The sequence below is a fragment of the Scyliorhinus torazame genome, chromosome 2 (assembly GCF_047496885.1).
Source record: "Scyliorhinus torazame isolate Kashiwa2021f chromosome 2, sScyTor2.1, whole genome shotgun sequence".
In the NCBI taxonomy this organism is placed as follows: Eukaryota; Metazoa; Chordata; class Chondrichthyes; order Carcharhiniformes; family Scyliorhinidae; genus Scyliorhinus; species Scyliorhinus torazame.
In genome coordinates this window covers 135,993,808-136,021,375 of record NC_092708.1, presented here as the reverse complement: position 1 = coordinate 136,021,375, position 27,568 = coordinate 135,993,808, and the positions used below count along the sequence as shown (strand labels likewise).

Sequence of the window (27,568 nt, the reverse complement as noted above, 5' to 3'; positions counted from 1 at the left end):
TGGCGTGATTTCCACTGAAGTAATTGCATAAATAAAATCACTAATGGCATTCCTGTAATGGTTGTTTACCAAATGGGAGAAGACGACATTGACCTGTCAGGGAAAGGTTTGATTCCAAATGATCTGTTGCAAATAATTTTTCAAATAATTTTCTTACCTCTAAAACATGGTAGCAAACGTGAATCATGAGAAGGTTGCAAATCAGCTGGAATTTTAAAACACGAGCCAAGAGGTCGTTTGTAAAGCTCTAAATAGTATATATTTTTCCACCGATGGGCACAGGCCTTTAAAAAAAAAAAAATCACATTTTTATATGAATATTTTCTGATAATTAATTTCACATTCAATAAATATGCGTTTTGAAGAATGTGCAGATACCAAAATGTAGCCATCTTTCTTTGGTTGTCTTGACAAACTAACACCAAGCCATTGATTATCTTTCTCTTCCACACAATCTGGTCCACATTTTGTCCCCGCAGAAATACCTAGAGAAAAATTGTGAATTATTTATTTCTCTATTTGCATGTATTATTGCACCAACATAAACAGTTCACAAAAGCTACAGTACCAAGGAAGTCAAAACTATGCTGATTTCTCTTTGTGTCTTAGTTACAGAATCACTGCTATTTTAGTGAAATACTTTCCACATGAACATGTGTTCTTATATTCATTGAGACTCATGTTAGATTCATGACTGATTCATGACTGATTCAATGAGAGGACAGGCAACATTTGAAATTAATCTACTGAAAAGGAGTAAATTGCAGAGTTGCAGTTTGAAGTCTTTTTGTTCAAAACTTTTCCCAAATGGCAGATGTGTCACCTGAATTACCATAATTATGCTCTGAAGTTACAGCATTTTCCTGGGTCAGCTTAATTTTAATATTGTGATGAAAGGATCCCCTATTTGGAGCTCACCTCAGATAGGCAGGGAAGAAGAAACTTACGATTTCAAATTCTGCATCTGGAGGTGAAGCACGCATTGGCAGCTTGCCATTTTGTACAATGAGATTTTGCGCCCCAATTTCTGGTGGCCAATTTTAAAAACATTTTTTTTATTTGTTTACAGGATGTGTGTGTCGCTGGTAAGGCCACCATGTATTGCCCATCCCTAGTTGCCCTTCAGAAGGTGGTGGTGGTGAGTTACCTTCTTGAACCACTGCAGTCGAGGTGTATTGTGTAGGTACAGCCACTACGCTATTAGGGAGAGTGTTCTAGGATGTTGCCCCAGCGACAGTGAAGGAGCAACAATATATATCCAAGTCAGGATGGTGAATGACTTGGAGGGGAACCTCCAGATGGTGGGATTCCCATGTATCTGCTGCTCTTGTAGTTCTAAATGGTAGTGTTGTGGGTTTGGAAGGTGTTGTCGAAGGAACAAAGAATAAAGAAAAGTACAGCACAGGAACAGGTCCTTCGGCCCTCGGAGCCTGTGCCGACCATGCTGCCCGTCTAAACTAAAATCTTCTACACTTCTGGGGTCTGTATCCCTCTATTCCCACCCTGTTCATGTATTTGTCAAAATGCCCCTTAAACGTCACAGAGAACCTTGGTGAGTTACTGCAGTGCATCTCGTCGATGGTACACATGGGTGCCACTGTTCATCGTTGGTGGAGGGTTTGAATGTTTGTGGAAGGGGCAGCAATCAAGCGGGCTGTTTTGTCCTGGATTGTGTCGAGTTTCTTGAGCGTTGTTGGTGCTGCACTCACCCAGGAAAGTGGAGAGTATTCCATTAAACTCCAGACTTGTGCCTTGTAGATGATGGACAGGCTTTGGGGTCAGGAGGGGAGTTATTTGCCGTAGGATTCCTAGCCTTCGTCCTGCCCTGGTAGCCACAGTATCAATGTGGCTAGTCCAGTTCAGTTTCTGATCAATGGTAATCCCCAGAATGTTGATTTAGGGGATTCAGCGATGGCAATGCCATTGAATGTCAAGGGGTGGTAGTTAGATCCTCTCTTGTCAGAGATGGTCATTGCCTGGCACTCGTGTGGGCGAATGTAACTTGCCACTTGCCAGGCTGAGCCTGGACATTGTCCAGGCCTTGCTGCATTTGGACATGGACTGCTTCATTATCTGAGAAGTTGTGAATGGTGCTGAACATCTGCAGACATCCCCACTTCTGACCTTGATGATGGAAGGGAGGTCATTGATGAAGCAGCTGAAGATGGTTGGGCCTAGGACATTACCCTGAGGAACTCCTGCAGTGATGTCCTGGAGTTGAGATGATAGAACTCCAATCACATCCATCTTCCTTTGTGCCAGGTATGACTCCAACCAGCAGAGAGTTTTCCCCCTGATTCCCATTGACTCCAGTATAGCTAGGGCTCCTTGATGCCATACTCAGTCAAATGCTCGACGATGGGGATATTTGTAGAGCTTCCTCCTCCAGTGAGTTGTTCAATTGTCCACCACGATTCACAGCTGGATGTGGCAGGACTACAGAGCTTAGATCTGATGTGTTCATTGTGGAATCAATTAGCTCTGTCTATTACTTGCTGCTTATGCTGTTTGGCACACAAGTAGTCCTGTGTTGTAGCTTCACCAGGTCGACACCTCATTTTTTAGTATGTCTGATGTTGCTCCTGGCATGCTCTCCTGCACTCTTCATTGAACCAGGGTGATCCCCTGGCTTGGTGGTAATGGGAGAGTGGGGGATATGCTAGGCCATGAAGTTCCAGATTGTGATTGACTAAAATTCTGCTGCTGCTGATGGCCCACAGTACCTCATGAATGCCCAGTCTTGAGTTACTAGATCTGTTCCAAGTCTATCCCATTTAGCATGGTGGTAGTGCCACACAACACGATGGAGGGTATCCTCAATGTGAAGATGGGACTTTGTCTCCACAAGGCCTGTGCGTTGGTCACTTCTACCGATACTGTCATGGACAGATGCATCTGCAGCAGGCAGATTGGTGAGGATGAGGTCAAGTATGTTTTCCCCTCTTGTTGGTTCCCTCACCACCTGCTGCTGTCCCAGTCTAGCAACCATGTCCTTTAGGACCCAGCCAACTTGGTCTGTGGTGGTACTACCGAGCTACTCTTGGTGATGGACAATGTAGTCTCCCACTCAGGGCATATTCTCCACCCTTGCCACCCTCAGTGCTTCCTCCACGTGGTGTTCAACATGGAGGAGTACTGGTTCATCAGGCGATGGTGGCTGGTACGTGGCAATCATCAGGAGGTTTCCTTGCCCAAGTTTAACCTGAAGCTACGAGAACTCATGGGGTTCAGAGTCGATGTTGAGGACTCCCAGGGCAAATCGGTCCCTAACCCTTTATTAGCACTGTGGCTTCACAGCGCCAGGGTCCCAGGTTCCATTCCCCACTGGGTCACTGTCTGTGCGGAGTCTGCACGTTCTCCCTATGTCTGTGTGGGTTTCCTCTGGGTGCTCCGGTTTCTTCCCACAGTCCAAAGAATTGCAGGTTAGGTGGATTGGTCATGATAAATTGCCCTTAGTGACCAAAAAAGGTTAGGAGGGGTTATTGGGTTACGGGGATAGGGTGGAAGTGTGGGCTTAAGTGGGTCGATGCAGACTCGATGGGCCGAATGGCCTCCTTCTGCATTGTATGTTCTATGTCCCGACTATATACCACTGTGCTGGGTCTGTCATGCCGGTGGTGTCTGGGACATTTTCTGTAAGGTATGATTCTGTGAGTGTGACTATGTCAGGCTGTTGCTTAACTAGTCTGTGAGACAGCCTCCCAACTTTGGCACAAGCCCCCAGATGTTAGTAAGGAGGACTTTGCAGGGTCAGCAGGGCTGGGGTTGCCATTATCATTTCCAGTGCCTGGTTCGATGCCGGGTGGTCCGTCTGGTTTCATTCCTTTTTTGAGTTTTCGTAGCGGTTGAATACAACTGAGTCACTTGGGTATCCCATTGTCAGGTCTGTGCTCAAAAATATACATCAGCAAATTTGTACTCGGTCATATCCAGCTCCAACTGTAAGGGGCACGACTGTTATGACCTCAGATTACACCATTATTGAATTTGGGTTTTTTGATTCATTCATGGGATGTGGGCATCTCTGGCTAGTCCTGGAGTTCCAGGATCTCGATCCAGTGACAAATGAAGGCAATATAATTCCAAGTCAGGATGGTATGTGGCTTGGAGGGGAACTTTCAGGTTTTCATGCATCTGCTGCCCTTTGTCCTTCTAGATGGTAGAGGTCGCTGCTTTGTAAGGAGCTGTAGAAGGAGCCTTGGTGAGTTGCTGAAGTGAATACGGTACATATTGCTGCTACTGCGCATTGGTGGTGGAAGGAGTGAATATTTAAGGTGGTGTTGGGTTCCAAGCAAGCAACAAGAAACCATTCCATCGCAACTTCATCCATCAGCACATCCAATAACATGAAGGGAAATGAGACTCTGATTTGTCCCGATGGCATTGAGCTTCTTGAGTGTTGTTGGAGCTGTATATGTCCAGACCAGTAGAGAGTATTCCATCACACTCCTGACTTATGCCTTGTAGATGGTAGACAGGCTTTGCGGAGTCAAGAGGTGAGTTACTTGCCGCTGCATTCCAAGCTTCTGACTTGTTCGTGGAGCCACAGTATTTACATGGCTGGTCCAGTTCAGTTTCTGGTGAATGGTAACCCTCAAGATTTTGATAGTTGGGGGGAGGGGGGATTCAGTGATGGTAGTGTCACTGAACATGAAGGGAAGGTAGTTACATTCTTTCCACATAGAGATGGTCAATGTCTGCACTTGTTTGGCACAATGTTGTTTCTGACTTAGTAACCCAAGCCTAAACGTTTGTCGAGGCTCTGCTGCATATGGGCACGGGACTGCTTCAGTATCTGCGGAGTCGCAAATGGTGCTGAAAATTGTGCAATCGGCAGCTAACATCCCCACTACTGACCTTATGATGGAAGATCATTGATGAAGCAATTGAAGTTGGGTGAACCTAGAACACTGACCTGAGGAACTCCTGCAATGATATCCTGAGGCTGTGATAATTGGTGTCCAACAACCACAACCATATTTTGTTTGGTCTGACTCCAAGTATTGGAGGTTCCCCCACTGATTCCCACTGACTTTAGCTCGGTCAGCTATGCATCAGATATGAAACATTGCTTTCCGGTGTTAAACACAAGAGGGAGTCCGTTCAGGATTACCATTATATAATATAACAAAATAATCTTTATTGCCACAAGTAGGTTAACATTAACACTGCAATGAAGTTACTGTGAAAAGTCCCTCGTCAACACATTCCGGCGCCAGTTCGAGTACACAGAGGGAGAAATCAGGATATCCAAATTACCTAACAGCACATCTTTCGGGACTTGTGGGAGGAAACCGGGGCACCCGGAGGAAACCCACAGACAAGGGGAGAACATGCATAATCCGCACAGACAGTGGCCCAAGCCGGGAATCGAACCTGGTACCCTGGAGTTGTGAAGCAACAGTGCTAGCCACTGTGCTAGGGAAATGTGCATGGCATACATACATACTGAACTCGCAAAAATGTTCAAATTAAAGGAAACAATCATCTTGGATCATTACAGAGATTTTCTCTTTGAAAGGAATTAGATCTCAGATCCTTAATTAACATTGCATCAGTGATGGAGATGGTGTTGTGTATGCCCAATCAACTGCATTTTGATGTGCACTCTGAAATTGCATTCCCACGTTTAGAAGGTTAGGTTGCAGGCTTTGCAATCACAGGTGACAAATGAAAAAAAAGTCTTGCTTCTCCAGTATGGAGGTGAAAAATTGGAAAAGATTTTTGAGACACTTATGCCTGAGTGAAATGAATACAAATGCGACTCAAATAAAGATGCACCAACAATCAACGTCACAGCCAAGAAGGATGCGATATACGAAACAACTGTCTCCCAAAGCAATAGACAAATGAAACAACTGATCACTATTGCACATGATTGAAACAACTCGCAATCAAATGTGACTTTGCTGATGTTAAATATGTTAGACAGGAAATCAAAACACAATCAGAGACCATCTCTCCAGACAACTACACTGGAGCACTCAAGGAAGCCAGAAAGTGGTCAGAATTGTTAGAAACAAGATTGCTCTCCCTTTCAGAGTTCAGAGATACTGCCATCAATGACAAGCAGACTCCAAGATCAACTTCTGTGAACATCCTTCATCGAGCGCGTGCCAGGAAACCACTGAAAGAGCTGCAACAGCAGTCTCACATATGGCCTGTCCAAATGTTTCCACTGAATTGTGCTCACTCACACCAGATACAATGTCATTCTGTTGGCAACGAGCCTGTGGAAAACTCAACCAATTTGCTCCCATTTGTCACTCGTCAGCCAAATTTACGGTTATGGCAAATACCAGCAGAAAGATGCCATGTACGTACACCGCAACAATAGGGCGAGAGAATGTAGCCAATGTGGAGGAGGATGATTCTGAGAATACTTTGAGTTCTCTTTTGGACATCGCAACCAGCCACCAGTGACCCTGACTACTGGCTGCTTGAAAGTAGATGCTATCAGATACAGGAGCATCTGTCAGTGCCATGGGAGACAAAACAATTAACTAACTTCAGGGCTGCTCCATTTTCGGCAAACCAGGGAACTCAAAAACAATTCCCCTGCAATAGATACAAGCCACTGAATGTTCTCAGGTCTTTGAAAGTCCAACCTCAAAAATACCAAGACAAATGCTGTGTTCCATGTCATCTCTGGGAGAATGTGATACATTCATCAGTTTCCACACAGTAGCAGATCTCCACAAGTTTACAATTACATACTCAGTTCCTACGCACACGAACAATATTCCTGAATCGTAAATGCAGACTACTTCACTGCTCTTGGCAAACTGAAAGGCATTGCATGCAGGCATGTAGACCATAATGTGTTCAGGCAAGCAACAATATAGACGAATATCATTTCAAGTCAGAAAGCAGAGAGGAAATTCAGAGCTACACCATTAAAGTCAGGAGCCTGTTTTGACCAACACAAAAGTATCAATGATTACTGTGAAGCGTGGTTCACAAATCACACAAAAAGCAGGTCACGTTTCAAAGCAGCATTTGCAAGTATTGAAGCTGATCTGAACTTGGGTGCCCTTATTCAGGAGTCATTAAAAATTTAACATGTAAGTAGAGCGAGCAATTAAGAAGCCAAATGGTAGGCTAATCTTTATTACAAGAGGATTTGAAAATAGGAGGAAAGATGGCTAACTGCAGTTAAATAAAGCCTTGGTGAGATCACACTTGGGTGTATTGCATGTAGATTTTCTCTCCTTACCAATTAAAAGATATACAGGGAGTGTAACAAAGGTTCACTAATTTAATACCTGGGATGGAGGAATTGTCCTCTGAGGAATGATTAAATAGACTGAGCCTTCATTCCCTCGAATTTATAAGAATGATAGATGATCTCATTCAAATGTAGAAAATTCTTCCAGGGTTCGACAGGGTAGAAATCTCTTTATTATTAGTGTCATAAGTTGCAATGAAGTTACTGTGAAAATCCCCTAGTCGACACACTCCGGCGTCTGTTCGGGCACAGTACAGTCAGGGATAATTCAGAATGACAAGAGTCCAGCTGCACAGGGAGGGGTCAAGTCCAAGATTGCAGAATTTGGTTATTAGTTTTGCCAGGATAGTGGCATTGAAGGCGTTGATGAACAGTATCCTTGTTGTTGAGGTGTTTGAATGTTGACCCACGAGATTAACGCCACCTCTTGACACCTTCCCACTGATTCGCTCGCCCTGGGACCAGGTTTTGCTCTCTTCCAGACCCTTCCATCAGGCAGAAGATACAGAAGTCTGGAGACCCGCACATCCAGACAGAGGAACAGCTTCGATACTCCTCAACGACTCTCCCTCCTAGATCATAGAATTTACAGTGCAGAAGGAGGCCATTCAGCTCATCGAGTCTGCACCAGCTCTTGGAAAGAGCACCCCACTTAAGCCAACACCTCCACCCTATCCCCGTAAACCAGTAACCCCACCTAAGCCAAGGGAAATTTAGCATGACCAATCCACCTAACCTGCACATCTTTGGACTGTGGGAGGAAACCGGAGCACCCGGAGGAAACCCATGCAGACACGGGGAGAATGTGCAGACCCCGCACAGACAGTGACCCAAGCCGGGAATCAAACCTGGGACCCTGGAGCTGTGTAGCAACTGTGCTAACCACTGTGCTACCGTGCTGCCCTCAGTCTGATCTGTTCCCTGTAAGACACGATTCACGACGCCCTACGCTGCTCTTGCTCATGTCATATTTGCTTTGTTTGGCTCTTGTTACGTAACCAATTACTTATTTGTCAATGTACTGTGTACTTTTTCACACCCACTGCAACTATCAACTATTCTTTTTTGTCTACTGTGTACATTTCCTTGGTTGCAGAAAAATACTTTTCACTGTACTTCGGTAAGTGTGACAATAAGTCAAATCAATCAATCAAGTTCTCAGATTTAACTAAGAGTTCCCCAGATAATGCAAACGAAGACATCACAATGTGACAGTAGTTGCAGAGCAGGTGTCAGTGGACTAGGAATCTAGAGACCCGGGGCAAGATCTGGGGAACCAGGTACAAATCTCACCACCGTGAAATTTGAATTCAATAAAAATCTGAAATTCACAGATGTGCTTTACAGAGGGAACTCTGCCATCCTTACCTGGTCTGCCCTACATGTGACCTTCATGTAATGTGATGAACAAATGCTAGCCCAGCCAGCAAAGCCCACATCCTATAGAATTTTAAAAATGCAAGAGATGCTGGAACATCCAGAGCCGTCAACAAAATGCATAGGTGAACGTGACACTAAACCTCATTCTCACCAAGAGAATGCTCTTCCGCAGCCACAGAGGACAGCAAGACAACAAGAATGGGCAGAAACAGTGAAATAAATGACAAGAAGACGGGTACAATGTTCACCCACCCCGCAAGTTAGAGTAGCAACCACAGTTGAACGGACAAAGTAAATAAAAATAATAATAGCCTTTATTGTCACAAGTAGGCTTACATTAACACTGCAATGAAGTTACTGTGAAAAGTGCCTAGTCGTCACATTGCGGCACCTGTTCGGGTACACAGAGGGAGAATACAGAGGGAGAATACAGAATGTCCAATTCATCTAACAAGCACATCTTTCGGGACTTGTGGGAGGAAGCTGGAGCACCTGGAGGAAACCCACGCAGACTCATCACGGGAAGAACGTGCAGACTCCGCACAGACATTGACCCAAGCCGGGAATCGAACCTGGGACCCCTGACGCTGTGAAGCAACAATGCTAATCACTGTGCTATCATGCCGCCATACTGTTCAACATAAAGGAATGGCAGGATGAAAAGATACCCAGAAAGCAGCTTAACCTCCAGATGAACTGAAAGAACCAGCAACCACAGAGTCTATCACTCCTCGGGCAGGAGTGCGAATGAGACACAGAGGGTTACCTGAACCTTTAAATTCAAAGAATTGAAGGAGGGAGATAGGGTAGTCGTAATGTAAACATATGAGAGTAATAACCCACTGCAAGACATGAAGTAAATTAGTCTAACTCCAAGTTTGGACTTAGGAAGATGTAGTATTGGTGTGGCACATTAAGGTTAATGTGGGGTGAGTACACATAGATGCAAGAGAACACATGACCCACTCCCAGGGTCAGTTGAGTGTTGGACAGAGCTGCATGTGCCAACAAGTATGGAGACAGCTCCTACTCTGTACTGTGAATGGTTCTGAGGGCCAGATAACCTATATATGACTACAATAACTTCTTCAGACCAGTCACACAGTAACCAACTATTACAATCCCGGACCAGACATTAACAGTTGTTATGCTACCGGACAGAATCCCCAATATTTTGTTTCATTTGTAACACTGAGGAAAGGATATTTTACTCCAGGAGGGATGCCATGCACAAATAGGGATATGGTATATTAAAACAAACTTTATTACTAATACAGGATTAAAATAACTTTAACATCATAAAGAAAATAGCTTATAATTACCAGTTAAATATATGCTTAACAACAACAACGAAACACTAAATCCTAACTGCAATCTTTTATCTCCACTCAAGCAAAACTCATCTCAGGTCAAAATCCTCTTTTAAATACAGATTGCCAACACAGGAATACTTGTGTAAAGAGATCTCTTGGGCGGCACGGAGGCACAGTGGTTAGCACTGCTGCCTCACAGCACCAGCCTGGGGTCACTGTCTGTGTGGAGTTTGTACATTCTCCCATGTCTGCTCCCCTTTCCTCCCACAGTCTAAAGTTGTATAGGTAGGTGGATTGACCATACTAAATTGCCCCTTCGTGTCCAAGGATGTGCAGGTTAAGTTATGGGGTTTATGGGGAGTGGTGGTTGCATGAGTAGATATGGGTAGAGTGCTCGTTCGAAGGGTCAGTGCTACCCCGATTGGCCGAATGGCCTCCTTCTGCACTGTAGGGATTCTATAAGTAACTCTGAGAGAAGAGATCCTCCAGGAAACAGCTTGCAGATTCTTGCCTGTCAAACTCCTGGTTAATCTGCAGCCTTTTCAGAAACTGCTGTTCTGTTCACAAGCAAAAAATGTTTTTAGTGAACTGCTTTCAGAGAAATTGCTAGTATGCTTACAGACCGATCTAAACACAATGGGCATGATTCTCCGTTGGCCAAAGGCAGAATCGCAAAACACGATTGGACGGAGAATCGGCTTTGACACTAAAATCGTGGCCGGCGGCAGTTTCACGCCAAAGTGCATTTTTTCGGTGCCTCGACAGCGGCGTTGATGCGTTCCAGAACACACGGCGAGTAAACGCCGTTGACATATCATCAGCAGGCCGGACCTGCTATTCTCCGGGACCTCCACGATTCTCCGCCTCCACTGGAGCAAATTCCTGATGGTGCGGTTCAATTGTGCTTTTGAAAAATCGTGAATCAGGCGCCATGGCTGCTGAGGGAGAGGTTACGGAGAGTGTCCAACATCACCATTGTTGTGCCGGTTGCGGGGGTTTGAAGTGGACGGGCACTGAACACCATTGCTGCGGCCTGCCAGGCAGCCATGCAGCTGCACATGCCACTGACTGCCGACTATAAATTTAGGGCCGCAGGTCATATTGGTGTCCCCCCAGGTAACTCCCCCTAGGTGCCCTCTGTCCCCAGCCGATCCATCAGCAGGATGGGCGCGCTCCAGCACAACCAGTGCCATCTTGTTGGCTGGGAGGAGGGTGTGTGTGGGGAGTGAAGTGAGTATATGTGGCTACAGCTTGTCAGCCTCCTTAGTGTCAATCATGAATCCAGCACCTTTTCTCATTGGAATCGATTGTGCCCCACGTGGCACCGGTACGAGCCCATCAACGGTTGCTGAATCAGTCCAGGTGTGGCACCGGTTTTGCAGTTGTGGAAGGCCATGAATCCTGCCCTGGCGGCAACACTTAGTCTCAGGAACTGAGAATTCCACTGAATGTCTCTAGTTATCTACTCCCCAGGGAACCCTCATTACATCAACAAAATTCCATTGGCCCAACTTGTACGATGCTTTAATTGCATCTCCAAAAAGCCTGCTGCCTTTCAAACCAAGATTTTTAGAAGCATGACTGCAGAAATCACATACTAACCCTGACGGTACCAAATACATATAATACAATATATATCTGAAATTCCTACATAATAATCTTTAATAGCAAGCAGGCTTAAATTAAAAATTCAAGACTTCCGGTAGCGGCTATGCGGAGCTACGTCGCACATTCGGCAGCTCCCGCTAAAAACGGGTCACCTACAAGGACCGGCACCATTATTTTGAGTCTCCGGAGGAGGCGTGGGCCTTTAGTCCAGGCCGAGAAGTTGGACACAAACTGAGGGTCGGGATGGGTGGTCGGGGATTGCTGTTGGGGTGTTACATTTTGAGGGGGGGTTCTTTGCTCTTATTTCTTTTTGGTTCGGTGAGGGCGATTAGGGTGGGTTGGGCACTGTTTTGGTTGGGTCTGTCAGGTGGGCACTTGGAGGGGTGTAAGTAAAAGGAGTAGGGGTGGATGGCCGGTAGGGGGGGTGGGGCCCCGCGGGGGAGGGCGAGGCCCGAGTTGGGGGTAGGGGACTGGGCCTGTAAAAGGAGCGGCGTCAGAGGTGGCGGGGCCAGGCAGGTGGAAAGCACGGGCTTTTTCCCGTGCTGAAGGCTGGAGGGGGCGGGGCCGGGGCAGAGAAGCGAGGGTTGTTTCCCGCGCTTGGGATGGAAGGGGGAGGCGGAGAGCCTGTGGATGGGTAATGGAGGAGGAGGGTAGGTCCCACAATGGGAGGAGTCGAAGGAGAGGCGGGAGTAGCCGGGGTCAGCAGGAGTCAGCTGACTTGCGGGAGTGCAATGGGGGGAGTAAAGCAGCTAGGAGGGGTCCTAGCTGGTGGGGGGGGGGGGGGGGGGACCAGGTTGCTGCTGCTATGGTCAAGGGGGAGCTGGAGCGAGTAGAGGGGGTTGGGACGAGGGACTTCCGCCGTGGGGAACGGGCCGGGCATGGGGTGCGGGTGCGTGGCCGGCCAAGGAGGGGTTATGGCTAGTCGGCGGGGGAGGGGGGCGGGTAGCCCCCTGATCCGGCTGATAACCTGGAATGTAAGGGGACTGAACAGGCCGGACAAGCGGGCCCGAGTGTTCGCGTACCTGAAGGGGCTGAAGGCGGATGTGGTCATGCTCCAGGAGACACACCTGAAGGTGGTAGACCAGGTAAGATTGAGGAAGGGGTGGGTAGGTCAGGTGTTTCATTTGGGGCTGGATGCCAAAAATCGGGGGGTGGCGATCTTGGTGGGAAAGAGGGTGTCGTTCGAGGTGTCGAGCATTGTGACAGACAATGGCGGCAGGTACGTAATGGTCAGTGGTAAGCTGCAAGGGGAGAGGGTGGTGCTGGTCAACGAGTATGCCCCAAACTGGGACGATGCGGGTTTCATGGGGTGCATGTTGGGTCGGATCCCAGACTTGGAATTGGGGGGCACGACAATGGGGGGGACGGGACTTTAACACGGTGTTGGATCCAGCACTGGATCGCTCCAGGTCTAGGAAGGGTAGGAAGCCGGCAGCAGCTAAGGTGCTGAGGGTGTTTATGGACCAGATGGGAGGGGTGGACCCTTGGAGATTTGCAAGGCCGGGGGCTAGGGAATTTTCATTCTTCTCACATGTTCATAAGGCTTATTCCTGGATCGACTTTTTTATTATGAGTAGGGCGCTGATAGCGAGAGTAGAGGATACCGAGTACTGGTCGATAGCCATTTCGGATCACGCCTCGCATTGGGTAGACCTAGAGCTGGGGGAGGAGAGGGACCAGCGCCCGTTGTGGCGCTTGGAGGTGGAGCTGATGGCGGACGAGGAGGTGAGTGAGCGGGTCCGAGGAAACATAGAGAGATACCTGGAGGTCGACGATAACGGGGAGGTCCGAGTGGGAATGGTATGGAAGGCGCTGAAGGCGGTGGTTAGGGGAGAGCTGATCTGCATTAGGGCTCACAAGGAGAGGAGAGAGCAGAGGGAGAGGGAGAGGCTGGTGGGGGAGATGGTGAGGGTAGACAGGAGGTATGCGGAGGTGCCGGAGGAGGGACTGTTGAGGAAACGGCGTAGCCTTCGGGCCTAATTTGACTTGTTGACCACCAGGAAGCGGAGGTGTAGTGGAGGAAGGCCCAGGGGGCGATTTATGAGTATGGGGAAAAGGCAAGTCGGATGCTGGCGCATCAGCTTCGGAAGCGGGACGCAGCTAGGGAGATCGGGGGAGTTAAGTACAGGGGAGGGAGTGTGGTGCGGAATGGTGTTGGCATCAATGGGGTCTTCAGGGACTTTTATGAGGAATTGTATCGGTCCAAGCCCCCACTGGAGGAGGGGGGGATGGGCCGCTTCCTGGACCAATTGAGGTTTCCGAAGGTGGAGGGACGACTGGTGGTGGGATTGGGGGCTCCGATTGAGCTGGAGGAGCTGGCCAAAGGGATAGGGAGCATGCAGGTTGGGAAGGCACCGGGGCCGGATGGTTTCCTGGTCGAATTCTACAAGAAATATGTGGACTTGTTGGGCCCGTTGCTAGTTAGGACCTTCAATGAGGCAAGGGTGGGGGGGGGGCCTTGCCCCCGACGATGTCCCGGGCACTGATCTCCTTGATCCTGAAGCGGGACAAGGATCCCCTGCAGTGTGGGTCTTACAGGCCGATTTTGTTGTTAAATGTAGATGCCAAGGTGCTGGCGAAGGTCTTAGCCACGAGAATTGAGGATTGTGTGCTGCACGTGATCCGCGAAGAACAGACGGGGTTCGTGAAGGGGAGGCAGTTGAACGCGAATGTGCGGAGGCTCCTGAACGTTATTATGATGCCGGCAAGGGAGGGGGAGGCGGAGATAATGGTGGCGATGGACGCTGAGAAGGCCTTCGATAGGGTAGAGTGAGGATACTTGTGGGAGGTGCTGAATTGGTTTGGGTTTGGGGAGGGGGTGGTCAGGTGGGTTAGGCTGTTGTACGAGGTCCCGATAGCGAGTGTGGCCACGAACAAGAGAAGGTCTGAGTTCTTTTGGTTGCATCGAGGGATGAGGCAGGGGGGTCCCCTGTTCCCCCTGCTCTTTGCACTGGCGATTGAACCTCTGGCTATGGCACTGAGGGAGTCGAGGAACTGGAGGGGGTAGGTGCAGGGTGGGGAGGAGCATAGGGTGTCGCTCTATGCGGACGACTTGCTGCTATATGTGGCGGAACCGGTGGGGGGAATGCCGGAGGTAATGAGGATCCTCAGGGAGGTCGGGGATTTCTCAGGGTACAAGCTCAACATGGGGAAGAGCGAGTTGTTCGTGGTTCACCCAGGGGACCAGGAGAGGGGGATTGACGAGCTCCCACTAAAAATGGCGGAGAGGAGCTTCAGGTATTTGGGGGTCCAGGTGGCCAGGAGCTGGGGGGCCTTGCATAGACTTAATTTCACGAGGCTGGTGGAGCAAATGGAGGAGGAGTTCAAGAGGTGGGACGTGTACCGCTTCCCTGGCAGGTAGGGTGCAGTCAGTTAAGATGACGGTGCTCCCAAGGTTTTTGTTCCTGTTCCAGTGCCTCCCCATGTTTATCCCGAAGGCCTTCTTTATGTGGGTCAACAGGAGCATAACGGGGTTATGGAGGGGAGTAGGGATGGGGGGGTGGGGGCTGGCACTGCCCAACCTCTGTGGGTACTACTGGGCCGCCAATGCGACGATGGTGCGCAAGTGGGTTATGGAGGGGGAGGGGGCTGCATGGAAGAGGCTGGAGACGGCGTCTTGTGAGGGTATGAGTCTGGAGGCGCTGGCAACGGCGCCGCTGCCGCTCCCTCCAATGAGGTATATCACGAGCCCAGTAGTGGCGGCTACCCTCAAAATGGCAGTGGAGGCGGCACATGGGGGAAGTTGGGGCCTCGGTGTGGACCCCAATACGGGGGAGCCACCGGTTTGTCCCAGGGAGAATAGACGGAGGGTTTTCGGGGTGGCACAGGGCAGGGATAGGAAGGTTGGGGGACCTGTTTGTGGACGGGAAGTTCGCGAGCCTGGGTGAGCTGGAGGAGAGGTATGGGGTCCCCCCGGGGAACACCTTTAGATATTTACAGGTAAGGGCGTTTGCCAGGAGGCAAGTGGTGGAATTCCTGCGGCTGCTGCCATGCACAGTACAGGACAGGGTGCTCTCGGGGGGGTGGGTTGGAGTGGGGAAGATCTCACAAACTTACCAGGTGATGCAGGAGTAGGAGGAGGCCTCGGTGATGGAGTTGAAAGCTAAGTGGGAGGAGGAGTTGGGAGAGGAGATCGAAGAGGGGACGTAGGCAGATGCCCTAGGGAGGGTGAACTCTTCCTCTTCGTGCGCGAGGCTCAGCCTCATACAGTTTAAGGTGCTGCACAGGGCACACACGACCGGGACAAGGATGAGCCGGTTCTTTGGGGGAAGAGGACAGGTGTGTTAGGTGCTCAGGGAGCCCAGCAAATCACACCCATATGTTCTGGGCATGCCCAGCGCTGGAGGAATTTTGGAAGGGCGTAGCAAGGACGGTGTCGGGGGTGGTAGGATCCAGGGTCAAGCTGGGCTGGGGGCTCGCAATATTTGGGGTTACAGGGGAGCCGGGAGTGCAGGAGGCGAAAGAGGCCGGTATTCTGGCCTTTGCGTCCCTAGTAGCCCGGCGAAGGATTCTTCTTCAGTGGAAAGATGCGAGGCCCCCAAGCGTGGAATCCTGGATCAACGATATGGCGGGGTTCATTAAAATTGGAGGGTGAAATTCGCCTTAAAGGGATTGGTACAAGGGTTCTTTAGGTGGTGGCAACCGTTCTTGGACTTCCTGGCAGAACAGTAGACAATGGTCAGCAGCAGCAGCAACCCGGGGGGGGGGGGTTCTATTTTATTTTTGTTTATTTACCCTGGGGGATCTGAGGGGGTGTATATATTTGCTATGTTTGCTGTGTTAATTCGGGGTGTTAATTTATTATTTATGTATAGGGGGGAGGGGGGCATGGGGGTTGTTTTACTTTGTTCTGTATTTAATTCCATTGGGTTCCTTTTTATTCTGTTGTTGATATTTTGTGAAAACCCCAATAAAATTTTTTTTTAAATTTTAATTAAAAATTCAACAAAGTTACTGTGAAAATTCCTTAGTCGCCACTCTCCGGTGCATGTTTGGGTAGACGGAGGGAGAATTAAGAATGTCCAATTCACATAACAAGCACGCCTTTAAGGACTTGCAGAGGAAACCGGAGCACCCGGAGGAAACCCACATAGGCACAGGGAAAACGTGCAGTCTCCGCACAGACAGTGGCCCAAGCCGGGAATCGAAGCCTGGTCCCTGGCACTGTGAAGCAACTGTGCTAACCACTCTTCTACCATGCCGCCCATACATTCATTACACAACATATTTACAACACTTATCAAGAACTTAATACATCTTTCCTGAAGATTACATGATTTGGCCTTTCAATAACACCCTGATCCAGCTGGGGGCACACAAGATCCCCATGGTACAAAATGGAAGATCATGAGTCAAATCAGCATTAAGAAACTGATTAAAGTCAGAGTCTGCCCACTCTGCATTCTTCTGACACGTGCATGCAACCATGGTCCTCCTGCAAGAACATCTTTACAATCAGGACACACTTGTGCAGGACGCACCAGAAGTGGCGGGAAGCATTCCAGCCAAGGCTTTTGGAAATTCAGGCTACCGTGGTGATGGTGCCAGTGTTTCAGAGCTAACTTTCATGGCCGCAATCTTTACCGATGTACAAAAGAGTTTTGTGAATCCTTCTGAGGTCCTCAAATTATGCAAGTGGACTTGCCGCACTCTGAAATGATAACAGTAGAGTCAATGAACCAAGCAGAATGCGTGACAGACTCGCTGAGCTCTAAATCCTTAGAGAAGTCCCTTAACCTGACTTTTAACCAGCAGTTTGCTTCTGCTGTAATAGAATCTGCACTTGCTCCTTCCAACTCCTGTTTTCTACCCTTTAAACTGTTCCCTTTCACTAACTTAACACCTTCTTTCCTGATCATGAATATATCCAGATTGGGTTTTGTCAATGTAGGAGTGGAAAAGTCTTAATTGACACTGGCCGCTGACTCTAAGACCTTTTCCTGGTGAACACCTACATATGAGAAGAAAATACTGAGCAATGTTGAAAGAAGGCAGCCTTGAAACATCGGTAGAGGGAAACACCAATGTGCTGTGTTATGTTGTAATCTTACACAAATATATTGCTGAATATATCACAGGGTGCTTAAAAAGTAAAATAATAACTTTTCAAGTATCATCACTGTTACCATGTGCGCAAATGCAGCAGCTAATTTATACACAGCAAATTCCACAAACCAATGAGACAAATAACTGGACAATTTATTGTGGGGCAGAAAATAAATCAGGAGATAGAAAAGGCATGTAAAAGAGGCAATATTACAATAATCATGGGGGACTGGGAAAACCAGGTGGGTAGTGGATCCCAAGAAAAGGAATTTGTGGAATGTCTAAGAGATTTTTTTTGGAGCAGCTTGTGACAGAGCCTACGAGGGAACAGGCAATTCTGGAGTCAGTGATGTGTAATGAGGCAGACTTGATTGGGGAACTTAAGGTGAGGGAACACTTAGGGAACAGTGGCCACAATATGATAGAATTTACCCTGCAGTTTGAGAGGGAGAAGCTGCAATCAGATGTAACGGTATTACAATTAAATAAGGGTAACTACAAAGAAATGACGGAAGAGCTGGCCAGAGTTGATTGGAAAGGAGCCTAGCAGAGAAGACAGTGGAACAGCAATGGCAGGAGTTTTGAGGGATTATTCGGGAGGCACAACAGAAATTCATCCCAAGGAGGAAGAAACATGCTAAGAGGAGGACAAAAACATCCACAGCTGACGAGGGAAGTCAAGGACAGCATAAATGCTAAAGAAAAAGCATAAAAAGTGGTGAGGATTAATGGGAAGCCAGAGGATTGGGAAGCCTTTAAAAGCAAGGACAACTAAAAAAGCATTAAGGGGGAAGAAGATATGTATGAGTGCAAGCTAGCTAGTAATATAAAGGAATATAGGAAAAGTATTTTCAATATATAAAAGGTAAGAGAGAGGCAAAAATAGACATTGGACCACTGGAAAATGTGGCTGGAGAAGTAATAATAAGAAACAAAGAAATGGCAAACTAAATAGTTACTTTGCATCAGTCTTCACGGTGGAAGACACAGTGGGATGCCAGAGCTCCAGGAGAACCAGGAGGCAGAGGTGAGTGCAGTGACCATTACGAAGGAGAAGGTTCTGGGGAAATTGAAAAGTCTGAAGGTGGATAAATCACCTGGACCAGATGGACTACATCCCAAGGTTCTAAAAGAGATAACTGAGGAGATTGTGGAGGCATTGGTGATGATCTTTCATGAATCACTGGAGGCAGGAAAGGCCCCGAAGGACTGGAAAGCAGCTAATGTAACACTACTGTTGACTTCGGTCATTGGTAAGGTTCTAGAGTCCATTATTAAAGAGGAGATCGCAGAGCACTTGGAAGGGCATGATAAAATAGGGCTGAGTCAGCACGGCCTTGTCAAGGGGAGGTCATGTCTGACAAATCTGTTAGCGTTCTTTGAGGAAGTAACAAGAAAGTTAAACAAAGGAGAACCAGTTGACGCGATTTATTTAGATTTCCAGAAGGCCTTTGACAAGGTACCGCATAGGAGACTGTTAAATAAGTTAAGAGCCTATGGTGTTCAGGGTAAACCCCTGGCATGCATAGAGGATTGGCTGACTGGCAGAAGGCAGAGAGTGGGGATAAAGGGGGCTTTGTCAGGATGGCAGCCGGTGCCTAGTGGTTTACCTCAAAGGTAGGTGCTGGGACCACAACTTTTCACAATATACATCAATGATCTGGAGGAAGGAACTGAAGGCATGGTTGCTAAGTTTGCAGATGATACAAAGATCTGTAGAGGGGCAGGTAGTATTGAGGAAGCAGACGGCTGCAAAAGGATTTGGACAAGCTAGGAGAGTGGGCAATGAAGTGGCAAATGGAATACAATGTGGAAAAGTGTGAAGTTATGCACTTTGGAAGGAGAAATGGAGGCATACAGGATACTGCATGGCTTGGATAGAGTGGACGTGGAGAGAATGTTTCCACTTGTAGGAAAAACTAGAAGCAAAGGACTCAATCTCACTAAAGAGACGATCCTTTAAAACAGAGATGAGGAGGAATTTCTTCAGCCAGAGGGTGGTAAATCTATGGAACTCTTTGCCGCAGAAGGGTGTGGAGGTCAAATCACTGAGTGTCTTTAAGACAGAGATAGATAGGTTTTTGATCAATAAGGGGATCAGGGGTTATGGGGAGAAGGCAGGAGAATGGGGATGAGATAAATGTCAGCCATGGTTGAATGGCGGAGCAGACACGATGGGCTGGGTGGCCTAATTCTGCTCCTGTGCCTTATGATCTTATTTATAGTGATGGTTTTGATTAAATGATAAATATTGGCTAGGACACTGGAAAAACACTTCTGCTCTTGGGCTGCGCTCATCTGAATAGACAGATGGGTCTTGTTCCAATAGAGGGAATAGGAGTAGGCCATTCAGCCTGCTCCACCATCCAATTAGATCTTGGCTGATCATCTACTTTGATGCCACTTTCCTGTGTTATTCCCATAAACCTGATGTCATTAGCATCCAGAAAGCTGTCTTTCTGTTTTGAACATGCTCAATGATCGGATTTCGGCAACCTTTTTGGAACAGGGAATTCCAAAGACTCACATTCTCTGAGTGAAGAAATTCCTCCAGATCTGAGTCCCAGATGGCCCATCATTTAACATTTAATTTAGCATCTCATCCATGAAATCAAGTTGTAATTCTAGGTGGTAGGATGTGTAATGGTCTCGCGTTCCTCAATGTACAACTTCTTTAACAAAGTGTGGGGAGGTCAGATTGATGTGGGGATGCGGGTGGCCGGAGGGGTTGCAGGAGAGAGGGGAAGGTGTGGGGGGCATCCGGAGTGTGGAGGATGTTCCGTGTGGGGCTCGGTCTGGGTGATTGAAATAGTTATTCTGAAGCCAGAAGTGGTTTCATTTCTTCTAATTGTTTCAGAATAATTGTTGTTGCAAAACTAAAAACATTACCCAAATTTAAATTGCTTTGTCAGATAGTTCCCAGCACAGTGCAATTGTCACAGGGGAAGTTTGTGTTTCTAGACAACTGCAGCTTAAACTCTTACCTGGGGACTTCCCAGAGGGATTCCCCAATGCTTCTTTGGTGTATCCCTGGGGAGCCGGGAGGCTACGCGCCCAGAAAAATATAGATAACACTAGGTACTGAATGCTGGAACAGATAATTCTCTGTGACAAGATAGCTGCCAAAGAGAACACAGCAACTCCCTCCTGTAACTTCCTCAGAGTGGAAAACAGTGGTGGATTGGCACTCTGTAGTGACTTTCCTGACCTTTCTGACTTAGGCCAGGTGAAGTGCAAATGGAGTGGAGAGAAGGAGGGCACACCTTTTTACAGCCCATAAAACAGGTGAGTTGAAAGGTCCCACTGAAAGAAAGAAGGTAAGTCTTGAAGGTAAGTCAATGGGATGTGGGATGTGGGGGTGGGGTGTAGATAATTTGGACATGGGGGGGGGGGGGGGGTCAGGGTTGTAGGGGGTGCCCCATGCAGGGCTCGGTCTGCGTGTTTGAAATAGTTACTTTGAAGTTAGAAGTGCTTTTTTTTCTTTCTAATTCTTTCAGAGCAACTTTGAGTTTAAGACTGGCAGAATCCTCTGATGTTAGTGATTTAGATTGCATTACCGGATCATTCCCAGCACAGCACAATTGTCCCTGGGAAGCTAGCCCTTTTGGACAATTGCCAGGTAAACCCTTACCTGGGAACTTCAAAGGAGGATTCCCCAGTGCAACTTTGCGATAACCCCACCCAAATCTGAGGCTGGGGTGTCTGCAACATATGGCCCTATATTTTACTTATACAAAGTCCCATTGTGCATTATCCATATCATTTAAAATTGGGGTGAAAAGTTTAAACTTCTGGTGCTGACGTAGCCTTGGGTCACGCTGCATCTTACAGAAAAGCCTATCTGAAGAACTGTACATTGAACAGCTGTACACCATGGGCTAATTTTAGTTTTAAATGCACAACAGGAAATCTGAGCCATTCTGAGACACAGGCTTTTTTTTTCATACTGTCGGCAAATGGGGAGGGCAGGAAATCGGCCTAAATTGTTCAGCTGCTTTATCACACAGACAGCAAGTGAACACACAGAGTATCAGCTGTGACTGGATGTACTTAATTAAATCAGTACAAATGGGGTTGGGCAATAAAGTGTATGGAGCAGTTTGCTGGGAAACTACAAAAGAGGATCTGAACTGGGCATGGGCAGAAGGCACTGGAGGATTTTCTCTGGCTGCAGCAGTGGATATGTGAATGGAACAGGAGCTAAAGTGGATTACCTATTCGGAGCAGCTGTAGAATTCAGCTGCAGAGAAAGTTTAAGAATACAGTGCTCAGGTTTTTTAAAAATCACTCTTGGACATCACAAACGGAAATAACAATATATTTTCAAATCAGGATGGTGAGTGACTTGGAGAGGAACAGTTGTTTCCATGGATCTGCTGCCCTTGTCCTTCTAGATGGTAGTAGGTCATGGGTTTGGAAGGTGCTCCCTAAGGAGCTTGGGTGAGTTCCTGCAGTGTATCTTGTAGATGGTACACACTGCTGCTACTGTGTGTTGGGAATGGAGGGAGTGAATGTTTGTGGAGGGGTGCCAATCAAGCGGGCTGCTTTGTCCTGGATGGTATTGAGCTTCTTCAGTGTTGTCGGAGGGACTCTCGTCCATCACACTCTTGATTTGTGCTTTGTAGGTGGTGGATGGGCTTCGGGGTGTCAGGAAGGGAGTTACTCCACACAGGATTCCTGGCCTCTTATCTGCTCTTGTAGCCACAGTCTTATATGGCTAGTCCAGTTAAGTTTCTGGGGTAACTCCCATCATGATGATAGCAACAGTTAGCTGTGGAAAGGTAGGTCGTGAAAGGTATTAAACAGCCCAACCACTATCCCCAATAGAAGTTGAAAGCTACCGCAACTCTGTAGTAAGTACTGATTGCTACACAGGTTAGCAGCAAACCATGATGATTGTTAACAAAATACTAACAAGTAATTCTAACATTGCTCATGTTATAGAGTGGGTGCTCAGTTCAGCAGTTGTAAACGGGCAAGTGAGTCTAGACAGCTAAGCTAGAGTTTTCTCATCTGGATCATATGTGAGATAAAGTTCAAATAGCACCTATTTTGATGTTCTGATTCTTTTGTACAAATCTGAAACTGCAAGGCCAACTGATAAAAATTAGCCACGTGTCACAAAATTTAAATAATATGATGCATCTGCACCTGTTAATGTATGACATAAGGGGATCCTCTTCTACGTTAAGAACAACGGCATTAACCAAAGTTACAAAAGTGGTAGTCTTGCCCTGTCTAACAGCCGTCCGTATATGTTCCCACAGTTCTCCCCTTCATTACTGTCCAGATGATTAGTTCCTCTAGGAGGGCGTTTCTCGGGGCCTTGGGTACTTTGCCATCTCCTTGCTGAGAAAGTGTTTCATTTGGAGGTGCCCGAGCTCTTGCCCAGTCGGTAGGTCCAGGACCAGGTCCAGGTCCAGTTAGTTCATCCAAGGTCGTGAGTCTGTCCCCTACGTAGAGGTCCCTAACTGCTACCGTCACCCCGTCCTGTCTCCACTTTGTTGAAGGTGATGTCAAGCATGGTTGGTGGGATTTTTTAAAAAATATATAAATTTAGAGTACCCAATTAATTTTTTCCAATTAAGGGGCAATTTAGCATGGCCAATCCACCTACCCTGCACATCTCTGGGTTGTGGGGGCAAACCTCACGCAGACACGGCGAGGATGCGCAAACTCCACACGGACAGTGAACCAGGGCCAGGATTCGAACCTGGGACCTTAGCGCCGTGAGGCAGCAGTGCTGACCCACTGCGCCACCGTGCTGCCCCCGGGCTGGCAGGAATTTGTTGTTACCGCAGATGGGGGGCATGGAGGACATAAGACCATAAGACATAGGAGCAGAATTAGGCCACTTGGCCCATCGAGTCTGCTCCGCCATTCAATCATGGCTGATATTTTCTCATCCCCATTCTCCTGCCTTCTCCCCATAACCCCCGATTCCCTTATTAATCCAAGAACCTATCTATCTCTGACTTAAAGACACTCAGTGAATTGGCCTCCACAGCCTTCTGCGGCCAAGAGTTCAACCGATTCACCACCCTCTGGCTGAAGAAATTCCTCATCTCGGTTTTAAAGGGTCGTCCCTTTAATCTGAGATGATGTCCTCTGGTTCTAGTTTTTCCTACAAGTGGAAACATCCTCTCCACGTTCACTCTATCCAGGCCTCACAGTATCTTGTACGTTTCAATAAGATCCCCTCTCATCCTTCAAAACTCCAACGAGTACAGACCCAGAGTCCTCAAACTTTCTTCATACGACAAGTTCTTCATTCCAGGGATCATTCTTGTGAATCTCCTCTGGACCCTTTCCAAGGCCAGCACATCCTTCCTTAGATATGGGGCCCAAAACTGCTCACAATACTCCAAATGGGGTCGGACCAGAGCCTTATGCAGCCTCAGAAGTACATCCCTGGTCTTGTATTCTAGCCCTCTTGACATGAATGCTAACATTGCATCTGCCTTCTTAATTGCCGACTGAACCTGCACATTAACCTTCAGAGAATCATGAACAAGGACTCCCAAGTCCCTTTGTGCTTCTGCTTTCCGAAGCATTTCCCCATTTAGAAAATAGTCTATGTCTAGATTCCTCCTTCCAAAGTGCATAACCTCACACTTTTCCATATTGTATTTCATTTGCCACTTCATTGCCCACTCTCCTAGCCTGTCCAAATCCTTCTGCAGCCCCCTTGCTTCCTCAATACTACCTGTCCCTCTACAGATCTTTGTATCATCTGCAAACTGAGCAACAGTGCCTTCAGTACCTGCTTCCAGATCATTAATGTATATTGTGAAAAGTTGATGTCCCAGCACAGACCCCTGAGGCACACCACTAGTCACCGGCTGCCATGCTGAAAAAGACCCCTTTATCCCCACACTTTGCCTTCTGCCAGTCAGCCAATCCTCTATCCATGCCAGGATCTTACCCTTAACACCGTGGGCTCTTAACTTATTTAACAGTCTCCGATGCAGCACCTTGTCAAAGGCCTTCTGGAAATCTAAATAATTCACGTCCACGGATTCTCCTTTGTCTAACTTGCTTGTTACCTCTTCAAAGAACTCCAACGGATTTGTCAGACACGACCTCCCTTTGACAAAGCCATGCTGACTCAGTCCTATTTTACCATGCACTTCCAAGTGCTTCGCGATCTCATCTTGAATAAGACTCTAAAATCTTACCAATGACCGAAGTCATGGAGAACAAAGAACAATACAGCACAGGAACAGGCCCTTCGGCCCTCCAAGCCTGCACCGACCATTGCACCTGCCTAAACTAAAACCGTCTGCACTTCCATATCCTTCCATTCCCACCCTATTCATATATTTGTCTCGATGTCCCTTAAATGCCACTATCGTACCTGCTCCCACCACCTCCCCAGGCAGTGCTTTCCATATATTTACCACACTCTGTGTAAACAAAACTTGCCTCACACATCTGTTCCAAACTTTTCCCCATGCACTTTAAACCTATGTCCCCTAGTCTCCTACCCTAAGCAAGAGCATCTGAATATCCACTCTGTCCATGCCACCCATAATCTTGTAGACCTCTATCAGGTCGCCTCTCAACCTCAGTCATTCCAGTGAGAACAGACGGAGTTTATCTAACCTCTCCTCATAGCTAATGGCCTCCATTCCAGGCAATATCCTTGTAAACTGCTTCTGTACCCTCTCCAAAGCATCCACATCCTTCTGGTAGTGTGGCGACCAGAATTGTACACAATATTCCAAATGAGGCCTAACTAAGGTCCTATACAGCTGCAACATGACTTGCCAATTTTTATATTCAATGCCCCAACCGATGAAGACCATCATGCCGTATGCCTTCTTGACCACCTTATTCATACGCGTTTCCACTTTCAGTGATCGGTGGACATGCACGCCCAGTCTGCCTGTCAGTACTCGCAAGAGTTCTATCATTTATTGTCTAATTCCTACATGCATTTGACCTTCCAAAGTGCATTACGTCACACTTGTCTAGATTAAACTCCATCTGCCATTTCTCCACCCAAGACTCCAATCAGTTTAAATCCTGCTGTATCCTCTGACAATCCTCTTCACTATCCGCAACTCCACCAATTTTTGTGCCATCTGCAAACTTACTAATCAGACCAGCTACATTTTCTTCCAAATCATTTATATACACCATGAACAACAAAGGCCCCAGAACTGATCCCTGGGGAATGCCGCTAGTCACAGCCTTCCATTCAGAAAAGCACCCTTTTACTGCTACCCTCTGTCTTCTGAGCCCAAGCCAGTTCTGTATCCAACTTGCCAGCTCTCCTCTGATCCCATGTGACTTCACCTCTTGTATCAGTCTACCATGAGGTACCTTGTCAAAGGCTTTACTGAAGTCCATGTGTACAATATCTACCGCCTTTCCCTCATCTATCATCTTTGTCACTTCCTTGAAATACTCGATCAAATTAGTGAAGCATGACTTCCCATTCACAAAACCATGCTGTCCATCACTAATAAGTCCATTTGTTTACAAATGTGAGTAAATTCTATCTCTAAGAATCTTTTCCAATAGTTTCCCTACCACTGACGCAACGATCACCGGCCTATAATTTCTTGGATTATCCCTGCTGCCCTTCTTAACCAATGGACCAACATTGGCTACTCTCCAGTTCTCTGGAACTTCACCTATAGCCAATGAGGATACAAAGATTACTGTCAAGGCCCCAGCAATTTCCTCCCTTGCCTCCCGCAGTATTCTGGGGTAAATCCCATCAGGCCCTGGTGACTTATCAACTTTAATGCTTTTTAAGATGCCCAACACCTCCTCTTTATTAATATGAACATGACTCAGAATATCTACACTCATCCACCAAGTCCTTCTCTTCGATGAATACTGAGGCAAAGTATTCATTTAGTATCTCTCCCATTTCCTCTGGTTCCTTGCATAGTTTCCCTCCAATATCCTTGCGTGGGCCAACCCTTTCTCTGGCTATCCTCTTGCTCTTTACATATGCCTTAGGATTTTGCTTAATCCTGTTTGCCAATGACATTTCATGACCCCTTTTAGCCTTCCTAACTCCTACCTTAAGTTCCTTCCTACTTGCTTTATATTCTTCAAGGGCTTCATCTGTCCTAAGCCTTTTAGACCTTACATGCTTCCTTTTTCTTTTTGACAAGGTTCATAATATGCCTTGTAATCCAAGGTTCCCTATACTTGCCACTCTTATCTTTCATCCTTACAATTGAATGTGACGAAAGGCCTCCCACATGCCGGATGTTGATTTTCCCTCAAACAGCCTTGCCCAGTCAACACCCTCCAGATCCAGTCTAATGCTGTTGTAATTAGCCTTCCCCGAGTCTAACACCTTCACCCGAAGACCACTCTTGTCCTTTTCCATAAGCAGCTTAAAACTTACAGAATTATGATCACTGTTCTCGAAATGAAGGCAGCACGGTAGCACAGTTGCTTCACAGCTCCAGAGTCCAGGGTTCGATTCCCGGCTTGGGTCACTGTCTGTGTGGAGTCTGCACGTTCTCCCAGAGTCTGCGTGGGTTTTCTCCGGGTGCTCCGGTTTCCTCCCACAGTCCAAAGATGTGCAGGTTAGGTGGATTGGCTATGCTAAATTATCCTTACGTGTCCAAAAAGGTTAGGTGGGGTTACTGGATAACGGGGATAGGTTCGACGTGTGGGCTTAAGTAGGGTGCTCTTTCCAAGGGTCGGTGCAGACTCGATGGGCCAAATGGCCTCCTTCTGCACTGTAAATTCTATGATTCCTACTGAAACTTCGATCATCTGGCAGGGCTCATTTCCCAGCACCAGGTCTAATATGTCCCCTTTCCGAGTTGCACTATTTACATATTGTTTCAAGAAACCCTCCTGGACGCTCCTTACAAATTCTGCTCCACCCATGCCTCTAGCAGTAAGTGTGTCCCAGTCAATATAGGGAAAGTTAAAATCACCCACCATGATAACCCTATTGTTTATGCATCTTTCCAAGATCTGTCTGCCTATTTGCGCCTCTATCTTCCCCTCACTG

The 27,568-nt window shown here is 47.3% G+C and overlaps 1 protein-coding gene across 2 annotated transcripts in view; it reads right to left on the bottom strand.

Moving 5' to 3' along the window:
* The window catches only part of itga4 (integrin alpha 4), a 315,916-nt gene that overhangs the window by 269,694 nt on the left and 18,654 nt on the right, over positions 1–27,568 (bottom strand). For both annotated transcript variants that reach the window (XM_072477536.1, XM_072477545.1), the window contains exons 3-4: positions 379–485; positions 158–284 (exon numbers count right to left, since the gene is read on the bottom strand). In XM_072477536.1, coding sequence (XP_072333637.1) covers positions 158–284; positions 379–485 — 234 coding nt within the window. The remainder of the gene's footprint in view (positions 1–157; positions 285–378; positions 486–27,568) is intronic.